Source organism: Polyodon spathula, unplaced genomic scaffold (genome assembly GCF_017654505.1).
Source record: "Polyodon spathula isolate WHYD16114869_AA unplaced genomic scaffold, ASM1765450v1 scaffolds_696, whole genome shotgun sequence".
Taxonomy (NCBI): domain Eukaryota; kingdom Metazoa; phylum Chordata; class Actinopteri; order Acipenseriformes; family Polyodontidae; genus Polyodon; species Polyodon spathula.
The window spans coordinates 264203-291091 of NW_024472185.1; the positions used below are offsets into that span (position 1 = coordinate 264203).

Sequence of the window (26889 nt, forward strand, 5' to 3'; positions counted from 1 at the left end):
GATTGAAAATATTTTACAATCGTAAGTTGAGGCGTGGCGTGGGTAACTTCTGGGACGCTAGCACAGTTGACTTTGCGACACTGTGGCATTTGCATCATCACAGCTTTGTCTTGGTATGTTTTTGGGTGGGACTAACTTATTTGTATTGTACTGTAGCTGAAAACCCAAGCCCCAAAGGAGTTTGCTGAAATTAAACATTTCTTAAACATCTTGGACAAGGAAGATTACTCAGGATTACTCCAGGATTGGATGGTTCTTCCTAGATATAAAGAATTAGTAAAGTTGGGTAACAGCATTTGTATTTCAATAATGTCACAGAGTGCCTAACCAAACATTTACTGTCATGCCACCTTTTGACCTTTGTTATGCACATATCTGCTAATCTGGCCTGTATGTGTTTACCCTGTTAGACAGGCATGTAATGGAGGCTGCCTACACACGTACAGTGGCAGACAAAATTATTGGCACTCTCCACTTAATATAAGAGAGTTCAAGAAAGCGTGTTAAATACAAGCAAACAGTAAGTGAACGTTTCAGCCTCTAATTAATGACAAAGACCAAAGTACACCATTTCTAGTAGTTTAGCCTTTGCAATCGCAAGATCTATCTAACAGAAATGCTTTGGACTGATATTTTTTGTTTTATTAGAAAGTTGTTGAAGGTTACTAAATGCTCGTCCTTAATCTATTACCTCGAATATGGTGTAGTAAGTGTAGGGTGCCAGTACTTTTATCTGTGCCTTGTATGTCACATTTAAAAAAAAAAAAATTAATTAGTCTTTCTCAACCATTAGTTTATGTACACTTAGGCCAATATGTCTTTATGTTAGCATTTTACTTCTAGCTTCAATTTTATATTTAGAGCTGTGGCAGTACAGTCCTGTTCAAACTGAGCTTGCTCTGCATGCTACAAGAAACAGGGCATTGGGGGAAAAAAACTCTAGTAATGCTGCCATGGTGCTTCTGAGAATTTGGAATTCAATTCAATGTGTATACTTTGTTTAAAAGTTTGTTTCAGTTCTTCACAACATTCACCTTCTGTTTTATAGTGTGCCAGACATCTGTGAAGGAGTAAGTACAGTTCTGCTTTGAAAATGATGGATCTGTATTTATTAGTAAGCTGATTAGACATTATTTGTAGCTTGGTGTCTGTGTGAAATTGGTCTAGTGGAAGGAAGATTTCCTAAAGGGCTGGTTTTTAGAGCCGTGGTTTAACACTGTATAGCGACACGTTAAACTTCTGTAATATAAATAATTGTACAACTACACAGCCTCCCCAGACCTTCACCCCAGGTGGAAATGAACACACTAAAATGAACAGGTGTCAGGAGCACCAAACCATGCAGAAGATTGTTGCCTCAACCGTGGGCGTACACACTCCTGTTGCATAGCAGGGATGGGAATAAGACTTCTGTTGCATAGCAGGTTCACCCATTCCTAGTTTTACTACAAGCTTGATTAGCCCAGTGTATTGGTAACAAGCTCATGCTTACCTTATGTGTGGGGCTTCCATCCTTGTTGAAGGAATAGTTTTGTGAAACTAGCCCCCAACCCTACAGAGGTTTCTCTGGCATTTGAAATTGTTAGTGTTGTTTTTTTTTATTTTTTTTATGCCATTTTGACCATTTCTGATCTCCACAGTTTACTGAGTTAATTATAAGCAGAATACACAATATTTACATTCCAAACTGGTTAGGCATGTGGTTGAAATAAGAGACTTTAATATTTTAATGTTGTGATAAACAAGGAGAAAGTGGAAGAGACCTCTGATGTATTGAAAGCTCGTGATTTAATTATTGTTTAGTCTAATAAAAGGTATCACCTCTCCTTCTCTTTGTCTATTTCAGTGTTGAAATATCCAGGTACTATATTATGTCGAGTTACAGTTTCAATGCTAATTTCATCCTAGTTTTGGTTCCTTTTATTTTTTGTAAACAAGAACACCTGGTTCCTGCTGGTCCATTCACCAAAATGTGTATTCGATGAAATATACACTGCAGTTTCTTCAATCTTGAATGCACCACTAATTTTCCATTTCTCTACCTCCAGGATTTTACTGTATGCCATTTGAAGTGTTTGTTCCTCCCGGTTGAAAGTTCAGTTAAACATTTGGCAGTGTTTACTAAGCAATAGCCTTACCAAGTATTGGACAACAACATTCGTGCAGCAAATATCATGAGAAATTGTTGTTAAGCGTCAGAGCATCTTGGCAGTTAGTCGAACGAAGCCTCAGCGTTTTTGAATGCTAATCAAAGGCAATAACTTTACCAGTTATTGCCTTGCTGTACCAAGAACAGTTTCCTATTTAACAACAAGAAAACAGAAACTGCTGCGTGGCTGTTGTCATGGCCAAGAAAGTTAGACAACCAATGCATTTATTTTTCAAAACTATCGGAGTCAATATCAGTGCATTGAGGTGTTGTAAGGGGCTGTGCGTCACATGCCTGATTAATCTGTTAAACAGCATCTCTTTGCAATGTGTCTCTGTTGCAAGTCTTATCATGGTCAAGGCAGTATACGTGACAGACATTGATAATACACACAATTGATTGACACACACCTGTGGTTCCCGCAGTGGCACCTTGTTGACAGTGTTTTGGCAGGTGCCTATCATTTTTTTCTCTATTTGTTGTAAAGTATGATTCGCTAATCTGATCACCCTACTATTTTCAGCACATGTACAGCATGCTGTAGTTTTTGTTTCTTTTCTGGTTTGTCAAACCACATCCTCCTCATTAATTTTTCTCGTCCATAAAAAAAAAAAAAAAGGCAAGTTAAATGTTTTTCATTTATTGATCTCCTGTTACGTGCCATGTGTGGGGATTCGTACTGGCTGCTTATTGTATAACTTAAGACATTCAAAATGTTTTCTAACATTTAAGCATTGTGATTCCTCTGCGTTGGTGAATATTCTGCAGTACTGGAGGTTTTATGGTGCTTTCTAGATTAGCTAAGCAGTTATAGTAAATAGCCTAATGCAAATCAATCTTCTTTATCGGTTTGATCTACACAGTTTGCTGGGGGAATTGTCCAAAAAATATTTTTGGGTCAATAATATGCAAGTACGTGATTGTGTCTGACCTTTCCTATCTTGGCTGAGATTTGAAGCTGGCTTTATCTGGGCACAGGCTTCTGATCCAGGGCTTTAAAGGGCATTCTGTCATGATGAGGCAATGTCTAAACTGTTTATTAAGGCATAGAAATAGCCAACCAGATAAGTGCTGAATTAAAGATGCTTTGTTTGGTTCAGTGCTTGCCTGGTTGAATATGTGGGGAAAACAGTTTCCTCATGGTGAAGCAGTACAGTATTTATAGCTGCAGTGGACTATACGTTGCTTTACTGAACTAGGTTTATAGTTCTGCTCTTCTGGTGATATTGGTTTCTTTGTGTGTGTTATCACCTCTGCCGAAATTGTTGCAGTCTAAGGCAACATGTTTCTCAGTTACTGTACATTATTCTTGGTTAGTGGGAACCTTTGTGCATATAACTAAAGGAAAAAAGCAGGGCCATTCAAACAAAAGTGGACAGGTATAGAGGTGCAGCCTCCATTTGAGTCGGATGATACTGTATGTAAACTAAGTGTGCCAGGGCAGGTGTGGGTACAACAAGAGTAGCTGTGTACCTCATGCAAGAAAGTGTCTGAACGTGCGAGAAATGCCATTTTAACTATTGAAGGGTGGGGGGTGACCAAATAATGTGATCTTTTTAAAGTATATTTCAGGGGATTTCCAACAAAAAAATTACAAGTTGATCTAAGTTATCTGGAATGACCCAGCATCAATGACATCATTACTTTACAAAATCTCCCACATTCAAGCACACCTTTTTATTGTACAGATCAATGATGATTTTTCTTGACTGCTGCAGATTGGTACACTCAAGAAATGCAAAAGTGGTGAAAACCTATTTTATGCAGTGCAATGGAAATACATGCAGAACTTCACCTGTAGTGTATGAATTCTTTAAACCATTGTTATGTGTTATCCACCACCCAACAAGAGCAGAAGCTTGCAAACTGGACTGAACATGCCTGTAAGTGAATCTGCTTTGAAATGTAATCGGGTCATCATTACAGTACTGTACTGTGTGGTCCTATTCCCCAGCAGGTCTGTGGAGCAATTTCATGCAGAACAATTACAAAGGGTGTTAACAGACTGGCTTTTGTTTTTGCATTAATGTGAATGAAAGGCTTGACACCGCTCAGCCCAGGGTCTCCACAATGCATTGGGGAATCTCAGCTTCCACTAAGAAGCTTGGAATAAACAGCTGAGTCATTGCAATGACATGCTTCTTCGGGGCGGTATGCAAATCACGTACAAAACTCTGCACAGCATAGGTGGATACTGTAACACGGCAACCATAATATATATTTGTGGCTTTATTTTTGTGCAAAGTATTGCTATTTCATATTATTGTACACGATTTGTACAGCAACAGATATTTTAGATTTGCTTTACTCTCGGGTGCGTATTCCCTTTTGAATTAATGATTGTAGTTTTTGTGTCCCGAGTCCACAGACTCTTAGACATTCAACTCCGCAACTGGTGGGGGGGTGGGGGGGGGTAAAAAACGTTTACCCTGTTGTTTTGTACTGATTTTCAACTGGCTGAATTGAGTAGCAGTAAGTACACAGTGGATGGTGATCCAAGTTCACTAGGTTTGAGTAATATTATCTAATCCTGTTTTTGTTTGTTCTCTCCCCACCAGGTGGTTTCCTGGAAATGTGATCACATGGTGGCCTTGATCTCACGACTCTGTTAGAAGACGTCTCTGATAATGTCCAGCTCGGGCTACCCTCCAAGTCAGGGAGCGTTCAGTACAGAACAGAGCCGCTACCCTCCCCACTCAGTCCAGTACACCTTCACCACCTCCCGGCACCAACAGGTAAAGCATACCTAACATTTAATTTCCATTGCAAAAACCTGGACTACTGCCATTGTGTGACCTGCTGTACTATCCTGAACAGCCTGGTTTCTCAGTGGGACTTGGAAATGAACATTTTTAACAAGAAACACATCAATATTGCTATGATGCTGTTCTTTCCTTAGGAGTCTGGGTGCTGTTAAACTTCTCTCAATGAATCATCTATAATGTGTTTCTAGAAGTTCCTGGATAGTCCTTATTTTAATATAATTTAGATTGATTGCTTTGTTGTTCTGCAGTGCATTCTTACTGCAGACCCACAGGGAAGACACATGGTCTGTTCCTTGCAGAATTAAAAGTAAGGGAATGTTTTATTCCAGGGTTAAAGAAATACAGATATTCCTAGATCATGGCCTTTTAGTACAGATTAGTACTGGGTGGAATGGCTCTTGGATAATTCTCAGTGATAACCTTTTCGAGCCGTGAGAAACTTCCGATCCAGACAGAAAAGGTCAGAACAATCAGTGAGAAATGTGTGTCTACCACAGTTCACGTCTCTGTCAGAACAGGGGATATTAATGAGGGGGGAAATTAATTATAATCCAGTGAATTGTATTGTATTATGAAAAATAGTAAATGCATTGCACAAGACAATGAAAAGGAAGACTGCGTGTATTTCAGGTCTAGATGGAATTACAGATGAAGCTTTTGTTTTAATTAATTGATTGTATTACTCTGATAGCACCGTGTAACAATTTTTTATTTATTTATTTATTTATTTTTTGTTCCTGGGTAGTAAGTGTTATTTCCTAATTGCTTATGCCTCAAAAGTATAGAAAATGGCTATTATTCCCCACAAACTTTGCTTTCGTGACCAGGACAGGTAAATTTCAAAATATCACTATTTCCAATGAGAAAACGGGCGAATGTGTGTCTTTTCGTTCACATAAAGTCAGAAAAAACAACATTATTTACACTAAAGTAATACAAAAATGACTACAAAAGATTTAGAAGTGAGTAGTTTTTCGAGATTTACGATTATACTGTATTTACAGTATTATTATAATCGTAAATCTCGAAAAACTGCTCGCTTCTAAATCTTTTGTAGTCATTTTTATATTACTTTAGTATAAATACATGTTAATTTGGATTCATATGTTGTTTTTTTCTGACTTTATGTGAACGACAAGACACAAGTTATAACAGTACATTTTATATTTACGTTTCAGATCGTGGGTTACAGTTTTGCAGCAACTAGAATTAGGATTTAGGCCATGCTTTCTCTTATGATTTGATGTTTAATAAAGAATCCTGCCTGTTCAAATCTATCCTAAAATTCAACCTCCCAAAGATAAACCTGGATCTTACTCTTTGGTTGCAAACAGAGATTTTGGAGATAAAGGAACAAGCAATTTTGGCCTGTTTTGAGATGCAATTATTTTACAGTAATGGAGTCCTTAAAAAGAAAACACACTGCACAGTTACGTTCAATGCATGTGTTTTTTTTTTTAGATGTTCTTCTGTTTTTAACAAAATAGTTTATTACCAGATGATTGATCTTTAAGTTATTATAACTGATTTTATTCATATGTACATGGCAATCATTTTAGAGCATGACATCTGTTTTAGTTATCTAAACACTGGCAGATGTTAATACTGCTGCTTTTAACTCTTTAGTGGTGTTTTTAAGAAGATCTTGATACTGGATAATATCAAAATACAGAGAAGTGAAGTTTGCAAAAAAATCTGGTTTACAAATTTGAAGGAGGTGGTATTAAAATCCTCTAATGTTTAGATCATTAAACTAGACCCCCGTGTGTGTTTGTGTTTTTTTTTTTTAAGTAAAAACAAACCTTGTTTCTGTTTACTCCAGGACTTTGCAGTTCCAGATTACCGCCCTCATCTGCAGGAAGTCAGCAATGCTTCCCAGCTTCTGCAGCATCAGCAGCAGCAGCAGCAGCTTCGGAGACGGCCCTCGCTGCTGTCTGAGTTCCACCCTGGCACCGATAGGTAAGCACAAACTCTCCGCTGATTTTACTGCCACTGGGTACTTTCTGCAACTAAATAATTATGTAGTTAGTTAGTTTTCCGGCTCTGCATCTGTGCATTCTAGGCCATTCAAGGTCTGTTTTTAAATAGAAGCATATCAGTATTGGTTCCCTTCCAACTGTAAGGACAAACCGAGGTGACCTTTTTCTAAACACAGTGAGAATTGTAAACCCAGCTGGCTTGTTTCCTCCAGACCCCCTGAAAGGAGACATGTCTATGAGCAGCAGTTCCATGCGGTGTCCTCACAGTCTGACCATGAAGCTCTGGAGTCTAAGCGCCCGCGAATTGAGCAGGTTTCAGAGTCTCATTTCCAGCGGGCCTCTGCTGCTGGGGTCCTGCCCCTGGCGCCAACTCTGTCAGACGGGTTAAGGACTGCCGGCGATGTAAAAAAGGTAGGCTGGCCATGCAGGTGAGCCCAGTGTTCCTGGAAGGATTGCTCGCAATATTAACACTGGCCCCTCTTCTGTTGAAGATCTTTTGTGATCAGTATAATGCTTAATAAAGCTAACAAACTTTTTGTCATCATTTTTAGGAGGCTTTATTTGCATTGAAAGCAGAGACGCCCTCCTCCCCAGGTGTCCAGCCGATAGATGAACCAGATGCCTCTCCATCAAAGCTGTCCAAGGAGGAGCTGATTCAGAGCATGGACCGTGTGGACAGAGAGATTGCCAAGGTGGAGCAGCAGATCTTCAAACTCAAGAAGAAACAGGTAAAGAATGAGCCATGGCAGTGCCACATTGCTCCACCCTCTGGCCATATCAACGATGGGTACTTTTTCACATATCCACTTTACACAATGTTGACCAACCATTTGTCCAGAGATGAAATAACTCCAGAGATGCTTTTTCATAAATCCACCCCCAGTTCTAGTTGTAATGTACTTTTTATCTTGTTTTACACCATTGAACTTTTAATTTTGAAAAATAACGGAAAACCTGTTCCACCTGAATATGAAACTTAACATGGAAATTTACATTGCAAAATAGCATCCTTATTTTAATTGCAGGTTGAGTGCCACTTGTCCTGTGTTGATGAAAACAAAGCACATGTTTTATTTTTAAAGACGGTATCAGCAGTAGATCAAGGTGACTAATTCTCGCAGTACTGGCACCTGTAATGAGTTTGTCCATCGTGCAAGATAACGTGACAATTGTGCCTTAAAAGTACAGATGTACCCTTTAAAGGATACTTCCTATATCTCAGACACTTCACTTTGGCTATTGGGAGTTAAGGAAATATGTGTCCATTGTTCAGCTGAAGAATAGAAAAACAAATTGTGCGAGGCAATGAGAACAAGACCAGCTTTGGTAGTTTATGCAGTGCTTGTGAAGTAGAACATATAGGTAGCAAAGCCAAGAATAGGCCTAATAGATGTGTTCCACAGTTCATTCTGTTCTGCTTTTCTCTCCATCCTTGTCTCTTAGCAACAACTAGAAGAGGAAGCAGCTAAACCTCCTGAGCCCGAGAAGCCCGTTTCGCCGCCTCCAGTGGAGCAGAAGCACCGCAGCATTGTTCAGATTATCTATGATGAGAACCGGGTACGAGCTGAACAGTCAAGCTGTTAGGATTCAGAGAGAGAGATCTGATCTCTGTATTCCACACATGTTAGGACTGCAGAGAGAAGGGGGGGAGGGATTCAAGACTGCAGTTTCCAGTGTAGTAAAACACTAAGTTGCATTTGATAATTGTCAATAATATACTTGCTTGCTACCTGATCAGTTGCTGTTTTTAAATAAATCTGTTGTTTTATTCTGGTATGCTTTATTTGTACACATTCATGGAAGCAGGTGCAGTTTTGTACAGCGCCTAACTGCAAATTAACAGAATTTGTGAATAACTGAATTGTGACGTTTCTGTTTCCTTATTGTAGTATTTCTTTTTCTGGTCAACAGATAAACCTTGCATCAAACCATACGTAAAACCTGTTTATTATGCAGATTTAACTGATGGCGACTAACTTTTTAATGTAGTTCAGATTGCTTTTGCAGGCATATTCCAGCTTATGTTAAATCAATAAAGTAGCCCTCTGGTTTACAGAAGAGATTCTTCTGACTTCCTCTCTTCCATTAGGGATGTACAGGACAAGGTCTGAGTCGAATGTCAGGTTAATGCATTTTGGACAGAGATGGCTGCTTCAGCTGACAGCACAGCCAGGGGTTACTGGAGTTCACTCTTTGACTCAGTCTGCCTGTCAAGGCACAGGAAGCCATTGCTTATAGGTCATTAAGGAGCAGCGTCCTGTTGGAGCGGTCCTTTAACCCTTTACGCAGGAAGAGGGTAGATATGTCAGGGAAACCCCTTGCCGTTGATGGGATTGGCTTGTTGTTTTTAGCTGGTTTCCGGTACCCTTCTTTGCTTTTAAAATAGTGTTCCATTTGTTTTAAACAATTTCTCTAGTTTGAGTACAGTAGTGCTCGTGTAATATTTGTTTCAGCTGGGGGTTTCCAGGTAACTGGGCTTACCCTTTTTGTGTTTTCGTGCTTTTAATACGATTTTGGAAGTTGCTTAATGATTGTTTGTTTGGTTGATAATAAAAATGTCCAATTATCAGCCAATATATATATATATATATATATATATATATATATATATATATATATATATATATATATATATATATATATATATTTTTTTTAAAAAAATTTTGTCCCTAGTTATTAGTTCTTTCTCTCAATTTTTTGTCTGCTTACTGTTGTCTCCCGGAGCAGAAACCCCCCCAGTTGATTACATACCTCCCGGCATCGCTATAGAAAAATCAGCTTTCTATTTGAAACTAGAAACCGTTATTCAAATCCGTCTGAGCAGCAAGCAGTGCATCATAGAAAACAAAAATAGAGTGACAGCACGACGTGTGGGGCGGGCTTGCTGAGTTTGCTGTCTGCCATGTACAGATTACACACATCACACTCTGAGTCATGTGGGTCTGACAGAGGGTTGGCCATCTATTCTGGAGGTGGTGTTTCACATGCCAGTGGAACTGCATAGCAGGCATACAGCTCAACTTTGTTTTGTAAACAGAGATTTCACAATTCAAGCAACTTTTTTTCCCAGTAGCGTTTGCATGTGTTAATGATCTTGAAGAATTTAATCCCGGACCAGGAATTGATATTCAAGTATTATTATTATTATTATTATTTATTTTTTCTTTTGTGATTTTAGCATGGCTATATAAATAGAGCTTGTTAATCATATTTTTTAAAAACCATTGCCTTGGCTGAGCACTTGGCTCTGTTGTGTCTCGAACAATCCCTCACCAAGGTTAAAATACTGTGCCTGGGAAACGGACATCTATTTTCAAAGTTCAGCGTCTTGGGGAGAAGGTTTGGCCTAAAAAGGCTGAAATATTAATCTTGGAAAACTGTTTTCTGAGAAAATAACAGAAGCCATATAACAGTTCGTCATGAAAAGAAAAAATTGGCAAATAAAATGTTTATCCACCCCATGATGGCTAAAGGGAAATCAGATAATGTTCAATATTGGAAGAAAATTGGGACATGTTTATAATGCACCAGGGAAGGAAACGCTTTAGGGGGCCAGGCTTCTGTTAAACGGACATAGTCTTAATAGCAGTAGCAAGCAAGGCATCTCTAGGCAAAAAGACAAAAGTCGTAGGATATTGTAGCAAATATTTAGATAAACAGTGCTTAAAATGCACGTTATCCACACCTTTCACAGACCCCAGTTAACACTAATATTGGATTACCTACCCTTACCTTAAGGTAGTCGGTACAGAAGTGTGTTTCTCTGCTTTGTAAATTAACTGCGATATAGAGTTTAAGTCAGCCTTGAGACATTTCTGTTTTTGGTATTTGTTTTTGGATATGTGAAATCTGTTAATTCAATATTTTTCTTTGTAGAAAAAAGCAGAAGAAGCTCATAAAATATTTGAAGGCCTGGGTCCCAAAGTTGAGCTGGTAAGTAAAACATCCTGTTAAATTGTTGTTTCATAATTCACTTCCCCTGCACACATACACACACAGATCAATTAAGAGAAGCTACTGTAACATGAGTGTATTGTACTAATTGTTAACCACTGTATTTCAGCCCCTCTATAATCAACCATCAGATACGAAGGTATACCATGACAACATTAAAACGTAAGTAGAAAACATAACTTGTTCTTTTTAGTGGGGGGACAACAACAGTATTGTCAAGGTTTGACGCGTACTGTATAAGGTGGCGAATGTGTATCGAAGACTCCTTGGAAAGCTAGCTGGAACAGTAATATTTTGGCAGAGTTTTGTTCAGCATGCTAGTTGTGCTGGCTTACTTTGATAAGTCAGAGTCTCAAGAACTGCAAGAAAAAGGAATTTGAAGTCCGCTGAAGTTTAAAAAAAAAAAAAAAAAAAATGTATGCATTACAGGAGGGGGATTATTCTGTATTGTTTGATTTTGCAATGAGACATCCTTTTAAAATGAATAGTTTGAAGACAGAGGGCTGCCATGCAGGTGTTGTTTTTAAATGGCATGTGCCGTGGTTCTTTAGCAGTTGCAATAATTGAGAACGTTAAAAAAAAAAAAAACCAGTGTGTGGCTGGGGAGGGCTCTTCTGTGTGCATACCATGAGAAAGACAGCCCACATCAAGAGCCTGTGCTGTGGGAATGCATTGACTGAAACAACAAGGTAAGAGTTCATGGAGCTGAACATTTTAACCCCAGCTCTGCCTACTCCAATTACCATGTCTTCGATTTTACTGTTGGATTTTGTTTATTTAATTAGTGTATCAAAAAAAAATGATTGCATTCCTGGGGTTGAATGCAATAAAAGGTTATAAATACTACAGAGCCATGTGACCCTGTGATCGATGGATAGATTTCTAGTTTAAGTCTTGAACAGATATAATTCAGACTCACAATAAGAAGTAGCTCATTTAGTACTCTAGTACACAAATTCTGTAAATAGTTTGAAAGAAACACAGCAAAGATAGTGTACACTAGCTGACCCTCTCTGCTTAAATGTAAAACCATGTTGCAATACCCTTGAATGGGGGGGCTATTCTGATATCCTCCAGAATGCATAGACACCATGTTACATAAATATTGAGATGTGTGCTATGTGGTACACTACATAGTGAAACTGTTTTTAGCCCCATAACTTGTCTATACTTAGCAACAGTTTTAAATCCTATGCAGTAGGAGTATTCTGTTTTCTTTCACTGCATGCTATGAAAGGATTACTTGGGGAGCACTAAATGTTTAACATCTGTGTTGAAATGCAACCGTTAAAGGGCAGGACAGTGGGGTGTGGTGCCATTTCCTGGTGAACCTTGTTTTGTGGCGTAGAAGGTGGTAAGGTGGAGTTGAGTAGCATGGAGATCAAGCTGCCTTGTATTTGTTTTTTCTCATTTAAGTTAACACTACCCTCTGGGCAGAATATAGAAAAGCATGTAAATCACATAACAGCTTGGGCCGTTACTGGTACACAACTAGCTGGCTCTGAAAGAGTAGTGTACTGGCAGTAAAATTAGAACAATGGCATATACATTTCTTGATGTCCTCAGCTCCTCAATGAAAAGCTTTCAGGATAGACTGGTCTGTCACTAAACATTACATCACTGACTCAGACAGGCATCTATTGTCGGAGCTGACATGATAGTAGAATCTACAGGAGGAAACACGTCATATAACAAGAAAATATGGTGTGTTTTTGCAAGGTAGAATCACTCTGCAAACCTTTCTTAAAATGTATTTCTCATAGCTAGTAGCACAAATCCAGAATTTTGGGTGGCAAAATTATCGAAACCAATCCTCTTGACTAAGAACAAAAGTTTCCACAGCTATCCTGTAGCGGGTACTAAAAATACTGACTGTCAATGGGAATCTGTTTGTCTCTGGTCATTTCAAGAAGCACCACTATTGCCAGATCCCTGCTGTAAAAAGACAGTTAACACAGGAGATCTACTCTTATAAATAGAATATGTGATTTGTTTTTTTTTTTTTTTTTTTTTTTTTTGGGAAACAATTTATGTGTATGTGTTTTTTTGTTTCAGGAACCAAGTGATGCGAAAGAAGCTTATTCTGTTCTTTAAAAGGAGGAATCATGCTCGGAAACAAAGGGTAAGCAAGCTATTGATTTTATATTATACAAATGCTGGAGTTGTCAAGGTTGTAAATGAAGCTGTGCAAACATACACTGTCAGTACTATTCAGTGAATAGTCTAAGCAGATAGTTAGGGTGTTCATATAGCACTTGATTTACAGTTATAAATCGTTTTTATATGGAGCAGTGATTGGTTTAACTGTGTTTTTAAAGAAATCAGAAAAAAGATTCAGATGTGGTTATTATTCTCCTCTTATTCTTCATTGTGACACTTGCATGATACGAGAGCTTTTGCTGAAGAGCACAGTAGTAGAGATAGAGAAATTGCTCTCACATAAATGCATATCCTAATAAAGTAACCACGCCTTTCATTTGATTGTAATTGATAAAGTTCAGTGGTTTCCGATCATGCATGGAAGCAGCATTACTGTCTTGTTTTAGAACCAACGTTTGTGTTTGTACTTTCAAAGGGGTCGCAAGTAACCAATAGGATGCTGTTTTTCTAGCAGGAGGTGACGGAATGCTCGTTTTTTCTGCTGCTACGGTACATATTAAGTTTTCGTATCCTGTAACTAGGAGCAAAACATCTGCCAGCGCTACGACCAGCTCATGGATGCGTGGGAGAAGAAATTGGAACGGATAGAGAATAACCCCCGGAGGAAGGCCAAGGAGAGCAGGACCAGGGAGTACTACGAGAGGCAGTTTCCTGAAATCAGAAAACAGCGCGAACAGCAGGAGCGGTTTCAAAGGTGCGCTTGCAGCTAGTCTGTATGGACCAGTCAAATATCTGCAGCCATGTTGCGAATGTGCGTTAGGCAAATAATCAGAACTACAGAAAAACAGCCCGTACCATCATCCCTAGCAAGGGCAGTGGTAAGAATTGTGCCACTAAAGTGTTTTATAACATTTGCAGCTTATACTTATATAGGACAAACCTGCTAAGCTGTTCAGGGGCTCTTGAAAATTATATTTAATGCGAGTTTCTCCTGTCCATTTTAAAAAGGTCATTGAAAAGCCTGTTGTTGAAAATAGTTGCTGTGTATTACTGAACTGTACGTAGTAGTATTTTGAATCTAGTTATTCGTTGCATTGGTGGTGTTGCCGTGATTTTAAAAACAGATGACATTAAAATGAAAATGGCCAGTTTAACTTGTACTGCTTTGCATTGTGTATTCTGAAATAGTTTCAAGGATATTAAAATATTTTAAACTGTAAAAGACCGGTAATTGTATGCATTTTTTAATATATCTTTTAAGCTAAGTTTGTGCAGTTCTACTCTTAAGAAATGCAAATGTGAAGTTTTAATCTTTTATTTGTAAATAATTGTAGGGTTGGCCAGAGAGGCACTGGGCTTTCTGCAACTATCGCTAGAAGTGAGCACGAGATTTCAGAAATCATCGATGGACTCTCTGAGCAGGAGGTATGATTTCCATGTATTTTGGACAGTACTGTTTAACATTAATGGCACATAAAGTGCATTATTTCACTAACAATAATTTCAACATGAATGGTGTAGGTTCATGTTGTGATTTAGTTTCATTAGTGATTAGTTTCATAGATCCTTTTCCAGAGTCTCATAACATTATAAAATGTCCAGTGCTTAAGGTGCTACTCCAAAGCCAGACTGCAGCATTATGCTTTGGCTCTAGGTGAGGAGTATATACTGCCCATTTTATACATCTTTTGTATATTTTGGATTCTGCTGTTGGAGAAAATGAACCTTTTTAATAAAAAGAATGGAGATGGAGAAACTGATTGGTCTTGACCAAATGCTTTCCAGAACAATGAGAAGCAGATGCGCCAGCTCTCTGTGATCCCCCCAATGATGTACGATTCTGAGCAGCGGCGAGTCCAGTTCATCAACATGAACGGGCTGATGGACGACCCAATGAAGGTTTACAAGGCACGCCACTTTATGAACGTCTGGACGGATCACGAGAAGGAGATCTTTAAAGAAAAGTGTGTATATCTACGGAATGAAGATGTCATAGATTCCCAGTGACTTTTTAATTAAGTTAATTTAAACTATTTATTAAAATATGATTTAAATTATAATTATAAAATATAATTTCAATTTATTATAACTATAATTTTTAAAATAAACTAATTTTGTAACTTTACAGAAAGCTAACTGTAGGTAACTAAATAGTGCCACGGACCCTGACTGCCTTTACCTATGGAACATATACGGCTGGTTTCACAGAATTTGATGAACACCAATCTTGGATTACCTCATTTAAAAAATAGTCCAAGAATATGTGTAAATCAGGGTTGTGAAACTGTCCTCAGTGCTATCCACCAGTAACATGGGTGTAGCTATACAAATTAGTATATTAGATAAGTTGTCTGATCTGCTGTTCTAGCTTGTGTTGTCTTTCCTTGCTGTAAATGTTAAATATGCTGGGATAGTGTATGACTTTGTAATATATGCTTTGTCTGGCAGCACTGTATTTCCTGAAGGTTTGGATTTGGTACCCAGGAGTTTGTTTGTTTTTTTGTTTGTTTTTTTCCAACACCAATTTTTTAGCAAGATGTCATGTTCTTGTTTTTCTTGTAAAGTTAGTCTAAAATTGTAGCAAGGTGTATTGATTTTAAACAGTGAAAGGGCAACAGCTGCTCCCCAAATTGCTTGATTTGTTTGCAGCTGCTGTAACATGTATCTTGATTGAAAATATGTTTTGTTTTACAGGTTTGTGCAACATCCAAAGAACTTCAGCCTCATTGCGTCTTATTTAGAGAGGAAGGTAAGTTGATTATCTAAACTAGAGCATGTTTTATTGAACTTAATCTTGATTAATTCCAAGGCCTTCGAATATGATGCTAATAGAATCCTGGGACTAATTGGTGAATGATTAAACTCAAATTCGAATCATTCCATTCCTCAAGCCAGGAGCCAGAGGTGGGCAGGAAATAATTTCACACGTTCCTAGTAAAAGGTTAATACAGTTTGATATTTACTGCTACTGAACACAGAATACTAGTGTTTTCAGTCAAACACTGGGTGACAGTTAATCCCAACAGTTCCATTCAAGTACACAAATAATGTTCTCTGGGGGAGCAAAAAGGGTTAGAAGAAGAATCATATTGAAAGTTAAAGGCGGTACATTTTCATAAATGCTTGGGCAGTGGTTAACATTACTATGACTATTAATTAAACATTGTAATGTTTTACAGTTAGTTAATTTACATTGCACAGTGTTTAATTGCTTTAGTTTGACCCTTCACAACATTTAGAGCAGTATTTTGAAAGGACCTGTACAAGCCATGAATTTTTACTGCATTGAAAAGTATCCAAATTAAATACAGCATAGTGCTGTACTGCAGTTTGTGGCAGTGTCACTTCCCTAAATGTAAGGGGGGAGATGAAATAAACCTGTTCTTTTGGGTAATGAATGTTTGTATTTTTATAAATTGAGATCCTTGGTTTGTAAAGCATCATTTTTGGCTGTGTCTCGAGTCTTGTTTTTTCCTTTGTGTTTAAACGCAAACACTGCCACCTTTTATATATTTGTTTTTAGAACGTAGCAGACTGTGTTTTATATTACTACTTAACAAAGAAGAATGAGAATTATAAGACCCTGGTGAGGCGTAACTATGGACGACGTAGAGGAAGGAACCACCAGGTAAGTCTTTTCCAACATGTTGGAATGAAAATATTAATACTGGAATACGAAACCGCAGAATGATTTACCGTTGTGTTTTTAACTGTGCCGAACACTTAGGGTAAAGAATTCTACTTTAGAAGTAGTTGCAATTCTCGCTGTGTAAAGTACGATTTTATAAATTCATCCTTTTTACAAGGACATTTTTAAAGAAAACTTTTACCATGGAGCCATTACCACAGTATCTCAATATAGGCAACAATATTGCATATACAGTAAGATGAATGCATGCATTTATTGCTGTTTGTCTTGTAAAAATAAATTGTTTATTTGATCACATATGTAAAATTATTCTTTTCAGAATTTGTTTAAAAAAAAATAGTGTGGTGTTATGTAGACAGCCTTTGTTTTTCTCACTGTAGAGAAGCAAGCATTTTGATTGCCTGACTCTTGGTAGCCATCTAGTGTACAACAGTTTTAGCTTTCAATTTGTTTAAAAAAGTAAGGATAGTGCTTGATTCTTGTCACTAGAAAATACCAAGACTTCTGCTCTGCCAATGGAATAATTTGCAAGAGATATCTCTCTACTCTGATCTGAAACTGGATACTGTATACCTAGTTGCTTGTAATTCCAAAGTTCCTTTGAAGCAGAGAAATGCTCTAAGAATTCCAAAGATGTGAATAGCAATAGTTTGCAAATTTTTATTGTAGTCTTTTCTAATTGGTAGTTACTGAATTAATCTTGTTTCCAAAACTGTTATGGCAGGGTTCACACACAGACCCCGATTTAACGCCGCCTAACATTGGGCAGTCCAAGATTAAGATTAATGCTAATGTGAAACCAGTCATGGTTGTTTAAGTTCTTTCTGCTATTTGACTTCACATTACTTTTCATGCACTTTCTGATTTAATTGGTTGTTGATGCTGTGCTTTTGCAGCAATGGGATTTGGGTTTATGTGGGTTTTTCTGCAACCATTGTATCAGAGTACTTTGACCAGAGTCTCACTGTGTGTTATAAGGAGCAGTTGCTGTTAATGTAATGTCTAAACATCAGAAACATGGGATCCAATGTAATGCTGCTAGCTTTAATTCAGCATGCCCGAGTCCCACAACACATTTAAACAACATTTGTGGCCATCAAGGGGAAATTATGCCATACACCGCAAAGCCTTTTATTGGTTAGGTGGTTCTTACTAGTCTATAACATTACCAGTTCTGCTTCTCAAAATGTTTCAGAATGATGGTAAGTGCATTGTGAATATGGCACTTAGTCTTTCCAGGTTTTTGTAGGCGTTACGTGTGCCAGGTGAAACGTAAATGACAAAGATAGAAACTCCTTTATAGTTAGGATGGCTCCGCTTTTACTAGGTGCTTAAAATGACACACCAGGGCTTGTTACCTTTAAACTGGGTCTAATGAAGCTCACAGTAATAGCTGGAATTATTCAAATCGGTATGCAATGGCAGGCTTATTTGCATCCCGGTTGTCGGCTTTGTACTGTGCCAGGATTAAAGTAACGAAAGTGTTCCAATAGCTGCTATTTCAAAATGAAATGAATCTCCTCCACATTCATGCCAAGCTTCTTGTTGTGTCTTTCATTGAAGCTGATGATAAACATTGTCCTTTTTGTTGGTTCACAGCATGTGTAGGTGTAGCGGAGAGGTACGGGAGAGGGGGTTTTCGAGGCAGTATGGGTTGCACCATGTTCGCTGATTACATACAGAAAGATAGATAAGCAGATGTTTGCCTGCAGAGGAGCAGTTTTATGGCGCTTCACATTACAGCCAAGAGAGCTTTTTAGTTAACGTAAGCTGTATTCACTAATGGTAATAAACAGAGCTTTTGATCATAGTCTGTGTTGAATGTATTTTACTATGTATGTATACTCCATGGAAAAGAATAATATGGAATTTTATTGTGCCATGCATCCATCAATAAACCCTTCTTAAAGTATAACTTGGTTGAGTTCTGTAATTTTAATAATAGCTTTTACACGGGACCGAAAAATGATTTTTTCCGAAATAGTTGGTTAAATTATGCAGCCCTTGTGTTTCTTAAATATGATCATTTTACAAGATGAATACTTTAAGGGGATCCTAACAAAACAGAAGATGAATACAAGTAGAAATTCCTTCATGCCACTGTTTACACATTCTTTAGCAATGCTTTGTTTTAGATCCTGAGATTAGATGCTGTGAGGGTGTGTGTATACAGCAGCAGAGTAGGTGGTCGGTAGCAGGAGGTATTGTCAGTTTAATTTAAAAGGAAATAATTGAGTATTTAAGCTTGTTGTAGTTTATTAATAACTTGGTAAAATGCAGGATGTTTAATGTACTTACTTGACATCAGTATTTTAATATATACATTGTATGTCATTGTAACAGTAGGTTGAGTAACTGATCTTTTGCATGTCTTTGTACCAGTACACTTGCATTGAGGTTGGGATGTTGTGATCTTGCCGTTGCATCATGCTTCTGGAATCCTGCCCAGTAAGGGGTATTCTGTCTTGCACAGGTGAGAAATCACACATGCTCTATGGGAAGAGTTAGGTCATCTCATGAAAAATGGTTTAAAAAGATTTGCAGTATAAATCTCTGCTTGCAGAATAACACAGCCAGCTACTAAACACCAAAGAGTAAGAACTGACTATAAAAAGGTGTCTCGGGACTAAAATCTTTTTGTACTGAATCAAGCTAGCAAAGATCATAATAATGTAGCAGTACTGTGTTTATTGTAGTCGGTTTCTTAGCAGGTAAAAAAAAATATATATAACGTATGTATATATTTTTTAGTTTAACAAAGCAGCATATTAACAATTAGGGTGCTTTTAGCTACAGAGAAATTAAAAATAAACCTATTCCAGCCCAGGCATAAAATGAAAAGGTCATGCTTACATTTCTTTGGGTTTTCTTTGTCAGTGGTTGAATTTGAATATAATTTAGAAGTCTGAATGTTAAAAACCTTAAACGCAAATCTGAAGTGCAGCTAATGGTGAAGCTCATTAGTTTAACTATAAGGTGTAAATCCAGCATGAGCCTGTAGAATTGTGATGTTGTCTAAATAATTCAAAATAACATCATTTTAATAACTGAGCACTGCTAGGCTGCACACACAGTGTTAAGTAAAAAAAAACGTTAAAAGACTTCCCTTTTTGCAGAGACATCCGTTCTAAACTAAAATTGCATGTTGCGTAATCCACTTTTAAAGCAAGACTGTAGACTAATTAAATGAAATGCTCCCTGAAATCCAGGGAGACCTTAAGAGTGTGTTGTACTGCCAGAGGAGAGAGCGCACAGAGAGTGCGGACAGAACAGAATGGATCTGGTCTGTGTCGCCCCTGCGCTTGCTAGTTAGTTGCAGCTCTTCGACCACCCCTTCAGCTCTGCAGCTGGTGGTACAGCCCAGTGATCTGACTAGACCAAAACTTGCTGTGCTGCTGTGAATGCCAATCAAACGGAGCACTCGGCAGGGATTACCTTGAGTGACCCCTGATAGATTAGAGCGTGCATGTGAGATGGGCTATTCTTCAGGCAGCTTAAGCGCCAGGATGACACAATTTCCTGGAATATGCAGGGTGCTGGGTGAAGCTGCCTTCCTAAGGAGCCCTGCGATGCTGCTCTTCTGTCCTCCGGAGCTTTATCTTGGGTCAAAGCCTGACACCCACTGCGGATAGTCGGGCTGCTCAGAGCAAAGTGCTTGGAAACCAACTAATGAGCAGACAGGTACGTTATTGGCTAAACAAAAGGTGACGCTGGCCGTCTAAATTAATCTCTGTGGCAGTCTGAATTTCCAGTGCTGACCGGGTGGTTTCATTAAATGATTTAACTCTCCCGGAGCAAGCTGAAAGCCTGCTATTTAGCTGCATATTAGATTTATATTTAGCACAGTGAATGGTGATAGCTGTTGATGATCTTTCACTTGCATTCCATAACTAATGCAGTAGGGTAAAGTTCAGGCCACTCTACACTGAAGTTGCAGTGTGTGTGTGTGTGTGTGTGTGCGCGTACCTTAACCCTTTCCTCGGTCGTTCAGTTATCTTGCTTCTTTTAGAAGTGTTTTGGTTTTAAGCAATGCTGTGGGAGTTTGCACAATGATAGCACACAGAGTCTGCTTTAAATAGGTGAACAATGTTTTCCCCCATGGCAGAGTTTAACTGGTTTTGTGCAAAGCAAACAGAGCAGACTATTTTCATGTTGGGTCCTAATTTTAACATTAATAATAATCCTATTTTATTTATTTTACTGAATTTCATCAAAGTAAACACAAATGTTGCTTTGGTTGGAAGCTTTATTATAATTAAATGAAGCCAAATTTGGCCAATTCTGGCTGGTTTTACCTACTTTTCCCCCTTTTGGAAATTTGAAAACCTACAGGGAATTTATTTATTTTATTAAAAAAAAATTAAGCCGGTCATTTTAGAGTAGTACAGAATTGCATAAGGCATTGTTTTATTGTATCTAATTGTTCCAGATTTGTTTTCGTTCCCTTTTTTCTAAACTGAAGGCTTCACTGCCACTGTATACCACATTCAGTTGTGCTGTATTAAGAGCAGCAGATCTCTTTAGCTTTCTTATGCCTTGGCACAAACACCTGGCTTCTGGCAAGACTTATCAAATGGAACATTGGAGCTGAAAATGTGATCCGCTTCTGGTAACTCGTTTTCAAATATCAATCTGCAGGTTAGTCCACGAGGCTGCTTTTATTACTGGGGGGTTTATTTTGGGATAGGGATTTTATGTTTTCTGTTTGGACCCTGCAATCATCTACAACTTCCTTCAGTCTGTCGGAAACATCTGTTTCTTGTTTTATGGAGATGGTACTGTAGGTTGTTGCATTTCCCCAGGGTTGCAGTTTTGAAACCTTGTTCGATTTGTTTTCTTTTTGGGTTACATTCTACAGCAAGGCATGGAAATGCCTGCTGGACGGGGGCCAGGAATGTAAATGACGGCAGTAGTTTTCCACTGACCTGGATACATTGGTGGTCATAAATCAAAACCCAGTTTGTGTAGCCACCACTTCCCTAGTATCCCAGGAGATAAGACCATGTGCAGTATGTTCTGTGGGATAGTTTCGCTCTGAACTGTGTCAGTCCCCAGCCCTAAGATACTTCAGCTACTTTTGCATTGAGATCCATCCAAGCCTAATTATTAAATGTTTTTAACTAATTAATTCAGGTATGTAGCTTTCAGTTTGTGAGCCGAGTACTACGCAGGTGTTAAGAAGGTTGTTAGGGTGCTTTAATAATTAGGTTAGGGTCTTCCGTATACTTCCCTGCCTGTTGAAATTGAAAATGGCATTTAAAAAAGAAAATGAAGTGGCAGCTGCAGCATTCACTGTGCAGTTCTTGGTAAACTTCAAATGCGTTATTGGAATACCAAAAGCAGTCCCAATTCACAATGGAAAGTGACGGCCCAAAAATGACAGAGTCTGATTCTCATTCCTTTTGATCAGCCTTCAGCTCCCTTATGGTGCAGGGAACCCAGGCATCTGTGCCCTGTGCTTGTATACAGACACTTGTTTTGTTTCTGTAGTAACGTTGTTCTACAGACTCGGGTCCTGGCACATCTCCTTTCTCTCGCAATTTTGGTTTTCGCATTCCTCGGCCCATCTGGTAACAGGATGGGATATTTGCATTGGCAAGCCCACTCTAGTTGGGGGAACAGTGATGATACATTTTTCCATCTTCGAAGGTAATTCCCATTTATCTTCTCATATACCAGCCTTTTTTTTTTATTATTATTATTATTATTATTATTATTATTATTATTATTATTATTATTATTATTATTATTATTTTATGTAAACTGCAGTTGTGTGTTAGCTGCTTGCATTGAAATGCATTCTGAGTTCACAGGTCACCTCGAACTCCCACCCATCATGCATTTGTACTCTTGCAAAGGAGTTTACAGGATACTGTTGTAATTAATTTGCATTTGATCGCTTTAATCTTTTGAAATACAGTTTAGCCTGTCAATGGAAGAGAATTTCTATGTGCTTACCATTAAACCAGAATAGTAATCGCTTCATCACCATTTATTCATCTCCCCTAATATTTTCCTTACATTGCTTTAGAGCAGCTTTTTTGACTCCTAAAATGGCTCGATACAAGTAAAGAAAATGTATTTAAGTATGTGTTTCCATTCACAGAGGTTTCAAAGTTCAGGGAACGTTTTGTAAATACAGTCTTCAAGCGACTCCTGATTTCCAGACCGAAGTGAAAGCAGCCCAATTCCTGAAATAGTCACGTCATGCTAAGGGGACACAAGCAAGTTTTTAAAAGTCACAGTTAACTCAAAATGGTATGATGGTATGATAACCTTTGACACATTTTGTTATGCAACACAAATGCAGATCGATTTTAGTTCACCTTTTAGACTGCTGCAAGTGTGAAACCAGCTGTTGATTTCTAATTCAAGGGTCTAGAGATGTTTCACAAGGTGACCCTGACGAGCCAGCTTGAAAGGGGTCTTTATTCGAGATTTCCAAACCAGTGATGTCACAGATAGATTACATGTTTTATTAGAACAAATGGCTTTGTTTTTAGGGAGACTACTGAGGTTGCCTCTGACGTGGAAAATATCACAGGACTCCTCAACCTATGAAGGCATGACCCACTTATTTTAGTAATGTCGTTAAGTAGAAAATAACACAAACTGTTGTCTGCTGTTGACAGTATTGCACTCCTGGTGCTAGACTATTATGGGGGCAGTAATGTTATTGCATAATGTTCTAAACATGGAACATTTGTTGTGTGTTTTTTTTTAATTTTAAAATTAAATGCAGCAAATAACTTCATAAAAAAATCGAGTGCTAAGTTTAAGTGGCAAGCTCGTTTAAATGTCAATTTTCAGAATATGTATTTCCCAGTATTTTGGAAAAACTGTATTGTGCCCTCTGGACAAATTCAGCACAGCATTTTCAACATTATTTTAATAGCTGAAATACATCATTCTGGTTCTCTATCTTTCTATCCATTATTAAGTGACTCAGTGCACTCTTCTGTGGCCATTCTGTGCAGTGTGATTGCTGCTCGAAGGGGTGCAACTTCCACAAGTATATTATCTGAGACCCTTTCGGCTGGTTTCACAGACTGTGAGTAACACTATATTTGGGTAGTCCAGGATTTGTGCTAATCAGGGTCTGTGAAACCAGCTGTAGGAGGTGCAAAAGTTTAATACGTTTAGGATTCAGAATACCAGGAATTAGTTGCATTGCTTTGGTAAGAGCCTGTGGTTCATTTATAATTGTAAAGCAGGTACTTTGGATTGTATGCCACAAATGACCTCTTAACAGTTGATCACCTCGCTTGATACTATACTGAGCATGCCCAAATTATCCCCAAGCGGCTGTTAGACTTATGATACAAATCCAGATTTAAGCCATCTTCAACTAACTTTCAACAATCAATCACCGGGAGTCAAAGCTCATCAAAAACGGATCCATATTATTGGCAGCACAGTTACAAAACTGATTATTGAACAAATTATTGAAATTGATTACCTATAGTTGCAAATGAAAAATGCCTCCTCTGCAGTTCCAAATTTTAGGGTAATTTGTCAAAGCTATTTAATATATATCTATATATATATATATTATATTCTCCAGTACTGTAATTAATTAAGCTGGTTGTGTGTGTGCATTGCATAAGTGTTTGACCAATTGACCCTTAATGCAGAACAATGTAACCTTTTGAAAGCTGTGATGTGCTTAAATTCCATTTTGATTTGCATCCTAGTTTACAAATCGTCATCCTTCCCTTCCCTGATGCACTTAACCATTACAATACTAGAATGGTCACTAGCAAGAGATACAAAAATCTATTGTAATTAGAGCATGCGATTTCCAGTTGATTACTGCTGTACATGCCTTATGCACAGTTTGTTAAAATACACACAATTCCTCATTCTGACTGAAGCAACACAGTACCACTTGGTTTTATTAATGTAACCTTCGTTGGCATTACTGCCATACTGATCAAAATGTTTTCATTTACCCCTAGAGATTATCTCAATGAGTACTGTAAAACAGTGCTTCTGAAACTAGACTCAAAGGTTATCTGTTATCGACATGCCTTTCAGGGGGTAGACTCCTTAGCATAAATGCAGATAATTGTCAAGGTTTTGTTTTAATTGCGTGATCTCGCTTGTCTTCATGTCACAAATCAGAACATTGTTTGAGCTGACGCTATGTAAATGTATAATGTGATCTTAATAAAATAGCAAGTGGAGCCCTCAGTTTCTCAGACATGGAGTCACGGGGTGAGAAGATTATTTTCGTCTTTATTGCAGTATTGTTTTTTAAGCGCATTTTAATTTACATGCTTGTTTTCTGACACATTGGAATTGAAGCAGAGACCCACGTTTTGTAACTTAGAGTCTAATGTAAATATTGTTTTAGAAAGAGTGAGTTGTCAAATGTAATTTTACTTGCTTGTATTTCCTTTACTATTTGATGATAGTTTGTAATTATTTTGAGTGGTCCTGGCTTCTGTCACTCCAATAGTTGTCAATTATTCAGTGACATTTGATCCTTCTTACTCTTTAGTGATTCTGACTAATTATTCTCTTGATACCAGCCGTTACACTTCCTAAGAAAGGTAAACGAAACCGCATCACTGAACAGGAGTTTAAACCCACAAATGCAGTATGATGCAATAGCCAGAAATAACGCATCTGTATGCGAAGCTGCCCAAATGTTTTAATTGGGGGAAATTGCTGCGAGACGATTTTATACCTTTAAATGCGCAAAGGTTTTCATTTTTTTGTGCCCCCACGTACACACAGTTCGGTACCCCAGAAGGATGTCAGTGATTTGCTAACGACCTGTTCCAGATCAAGGTCTATATCATATAGATATATATATATATATATATATATATATATATATATATATATATATATATATATATATATATATATACTTCAGGTTGCAAGTTTGGGGAAATTCAGTTGTCCTCCACCCCATCCTGTTTATTAAAAGTGCTTTGTTTCTAAAATGATCAGACACCCACAGTCTGAGAAGTCAAGCTCTTGTTGAAACTGATCTGTGGCGACTTATCCAGCTAGTATTGCGTTTGAATGACTTGCTTGATCATCTGCCGGGGAAAGCCTAGAGTAACCACAAAGGGAAAACGGGGCCTGGTTTGCTCAAAGTACAGGATTCAGATAATTTTAGTAAATTAAACCCCTTGTTTTGAATGGTCTTTGTTTTACTGGTATATCCATTTTAAAACTCTGTGTGTTTCAGCAACAAATTACACGTCCTTCGCAAGAAGAAAAAGCAGAAGAAAAGACAGAGGAGGAGAAATCCGAAAAAGTCGAGAAGAGAGAGGAAGAGGAGAAAAGGGAAGAGGAGGAGAACGATGATAAAGAGGAATCAAAGTACGAGAATTTCTATTTCAATTGTGATCCATGTTGATTTCAAAACTTTGTCGATCGCTGAGCAAACTTGAACTCTGGTTTGCTGTAGAATGTAATTTAAAACAGTCTCTGGGTCTCCTTTTTAAAAAAAAAAAAAAAAAAAAAAAAAGCAGGTACACATTGTATAGAGTTAAGTTCAAAAAATGTTGCAATACCATTTTTTATAAATGTTTCACTCTTTACAAAAATGCAATTTATAACCTCAATAGGTTAGTAATTGTTAAGAGCGTTAGCCATGGTTTTAAAATCCATTTTCTTAACTATTAAGTGAGAACATAGATTTTTAAAGCATTGGTAAGCCCTCCTTGAAGTGACTGCTCTTAGCTTGTTAGCATCACTTTGTGGGTTCTGGCACAGGCACACTTTAGCTAGTATGCTGCTGATGAAAATATGCTGCCACCTGTCTGTGGTTGTGTAGAGTTTTTCTAAAATGGATCCCCATTCTCCTCTCTCTCTCTCTCTTGCTCGCTCGCTCGCTCACTCTCAGGGACATCAACAAAGACAAGTCAGACGGCGCCGGAGAGGAAGAGGAGGGGAAGGAGCAGGCCACTCCACGGGGAAGGAAGACTGCCAACAGCCAGGGCCGTCGTAAAGGCAGGATCACTCGATCGATGGCCAATGAGGCAGCTGCAGTGGCCTCAGAGGAGCCACCCCCTCCCCCTCCCCCTCCCGCCCCAGAGCCTGGTGAGGAACACTGCTGACTGAGTCACACTGTATCACTACAATCGCTGTATCAACACACCCGGAGCTTAAAGATTAAGTAGCGGGGTTCCGAAAAATAAAGCATTATACATCCCACGTGTTGCTAGAAACGTTTAAATAACGTACGTGCCATTTCTTTTCGTTAACATCCTGACAGCTTTTTACACTTTACAACTTTAAAGTTTGTTTCAAACCTCTTGCAGTTTAAATTGT

At 38.1% G+C, this 26889-nt stretch overlaps 1 protein-coding gene across 6 annotated transcripts in view; it reads left to right on the forward strand.

The window, feature by feature from the left end:
* The window catches only part of ncor1 (nuclear receptor corepressor 1), a 58586-nt gene that overhangs the window by 1030 nt on the left and 30667 nt on the right, over positions 1–26889 (forward strand). For 5 of the 6 annotated variants that reach the window (XM_041240817.1, XM_041240819.1, XM_041240820.1 and 2 more), the window contains exons 2-16: positions 4708–4884; positions 6737–6873; positions 7106–7304; positions 7445–7621; positions 8337–8450; positions 10770–10826; positions 10957–11009; positions 12903–12969; positions 13529–13701; positions 14282–14372; positions 14733–14911; positions 15642–15696; positions 16471–16575; positions 25802–25935; positions 26462–26658. In XM_041240817.1, coding sequence (XP_041096751.1) covers positions 4777–4884; positions 6737–6873; positions 7106–7304; positions 7445–7621; positions 8337–8450; positions 10770–10826; positions 10957–11009; positions 12903–12969; positions 13529–13701; positions 14282–14372; positions 14733–14911; positions 15642–15696; positions 16471–16575; positions 25802–25935; positions 26462–26658 — 1846 coding nt within the window. In that variant the 5' untranslated portion in view covers positions 4708–4776. Of the gene's footprint in view, positions 1–4707; positions 4885–6736; positions 6874–7105; positions 7305–7444; positions 7622–8336; positions 8451–10769; positions 10827–10956; positions 11010–12902; positions 12970–13528; positions 13702–14281; positions 14373–14732; positions 14912–15641; positions 15697–16470; positions 16576–20009; positions 20278–25801; positions 25936–26461; positions 26659–26889 lie in introns of those variants that run through there. The other variant, XM_041240822.1, reaches the window with a different exon arrangement.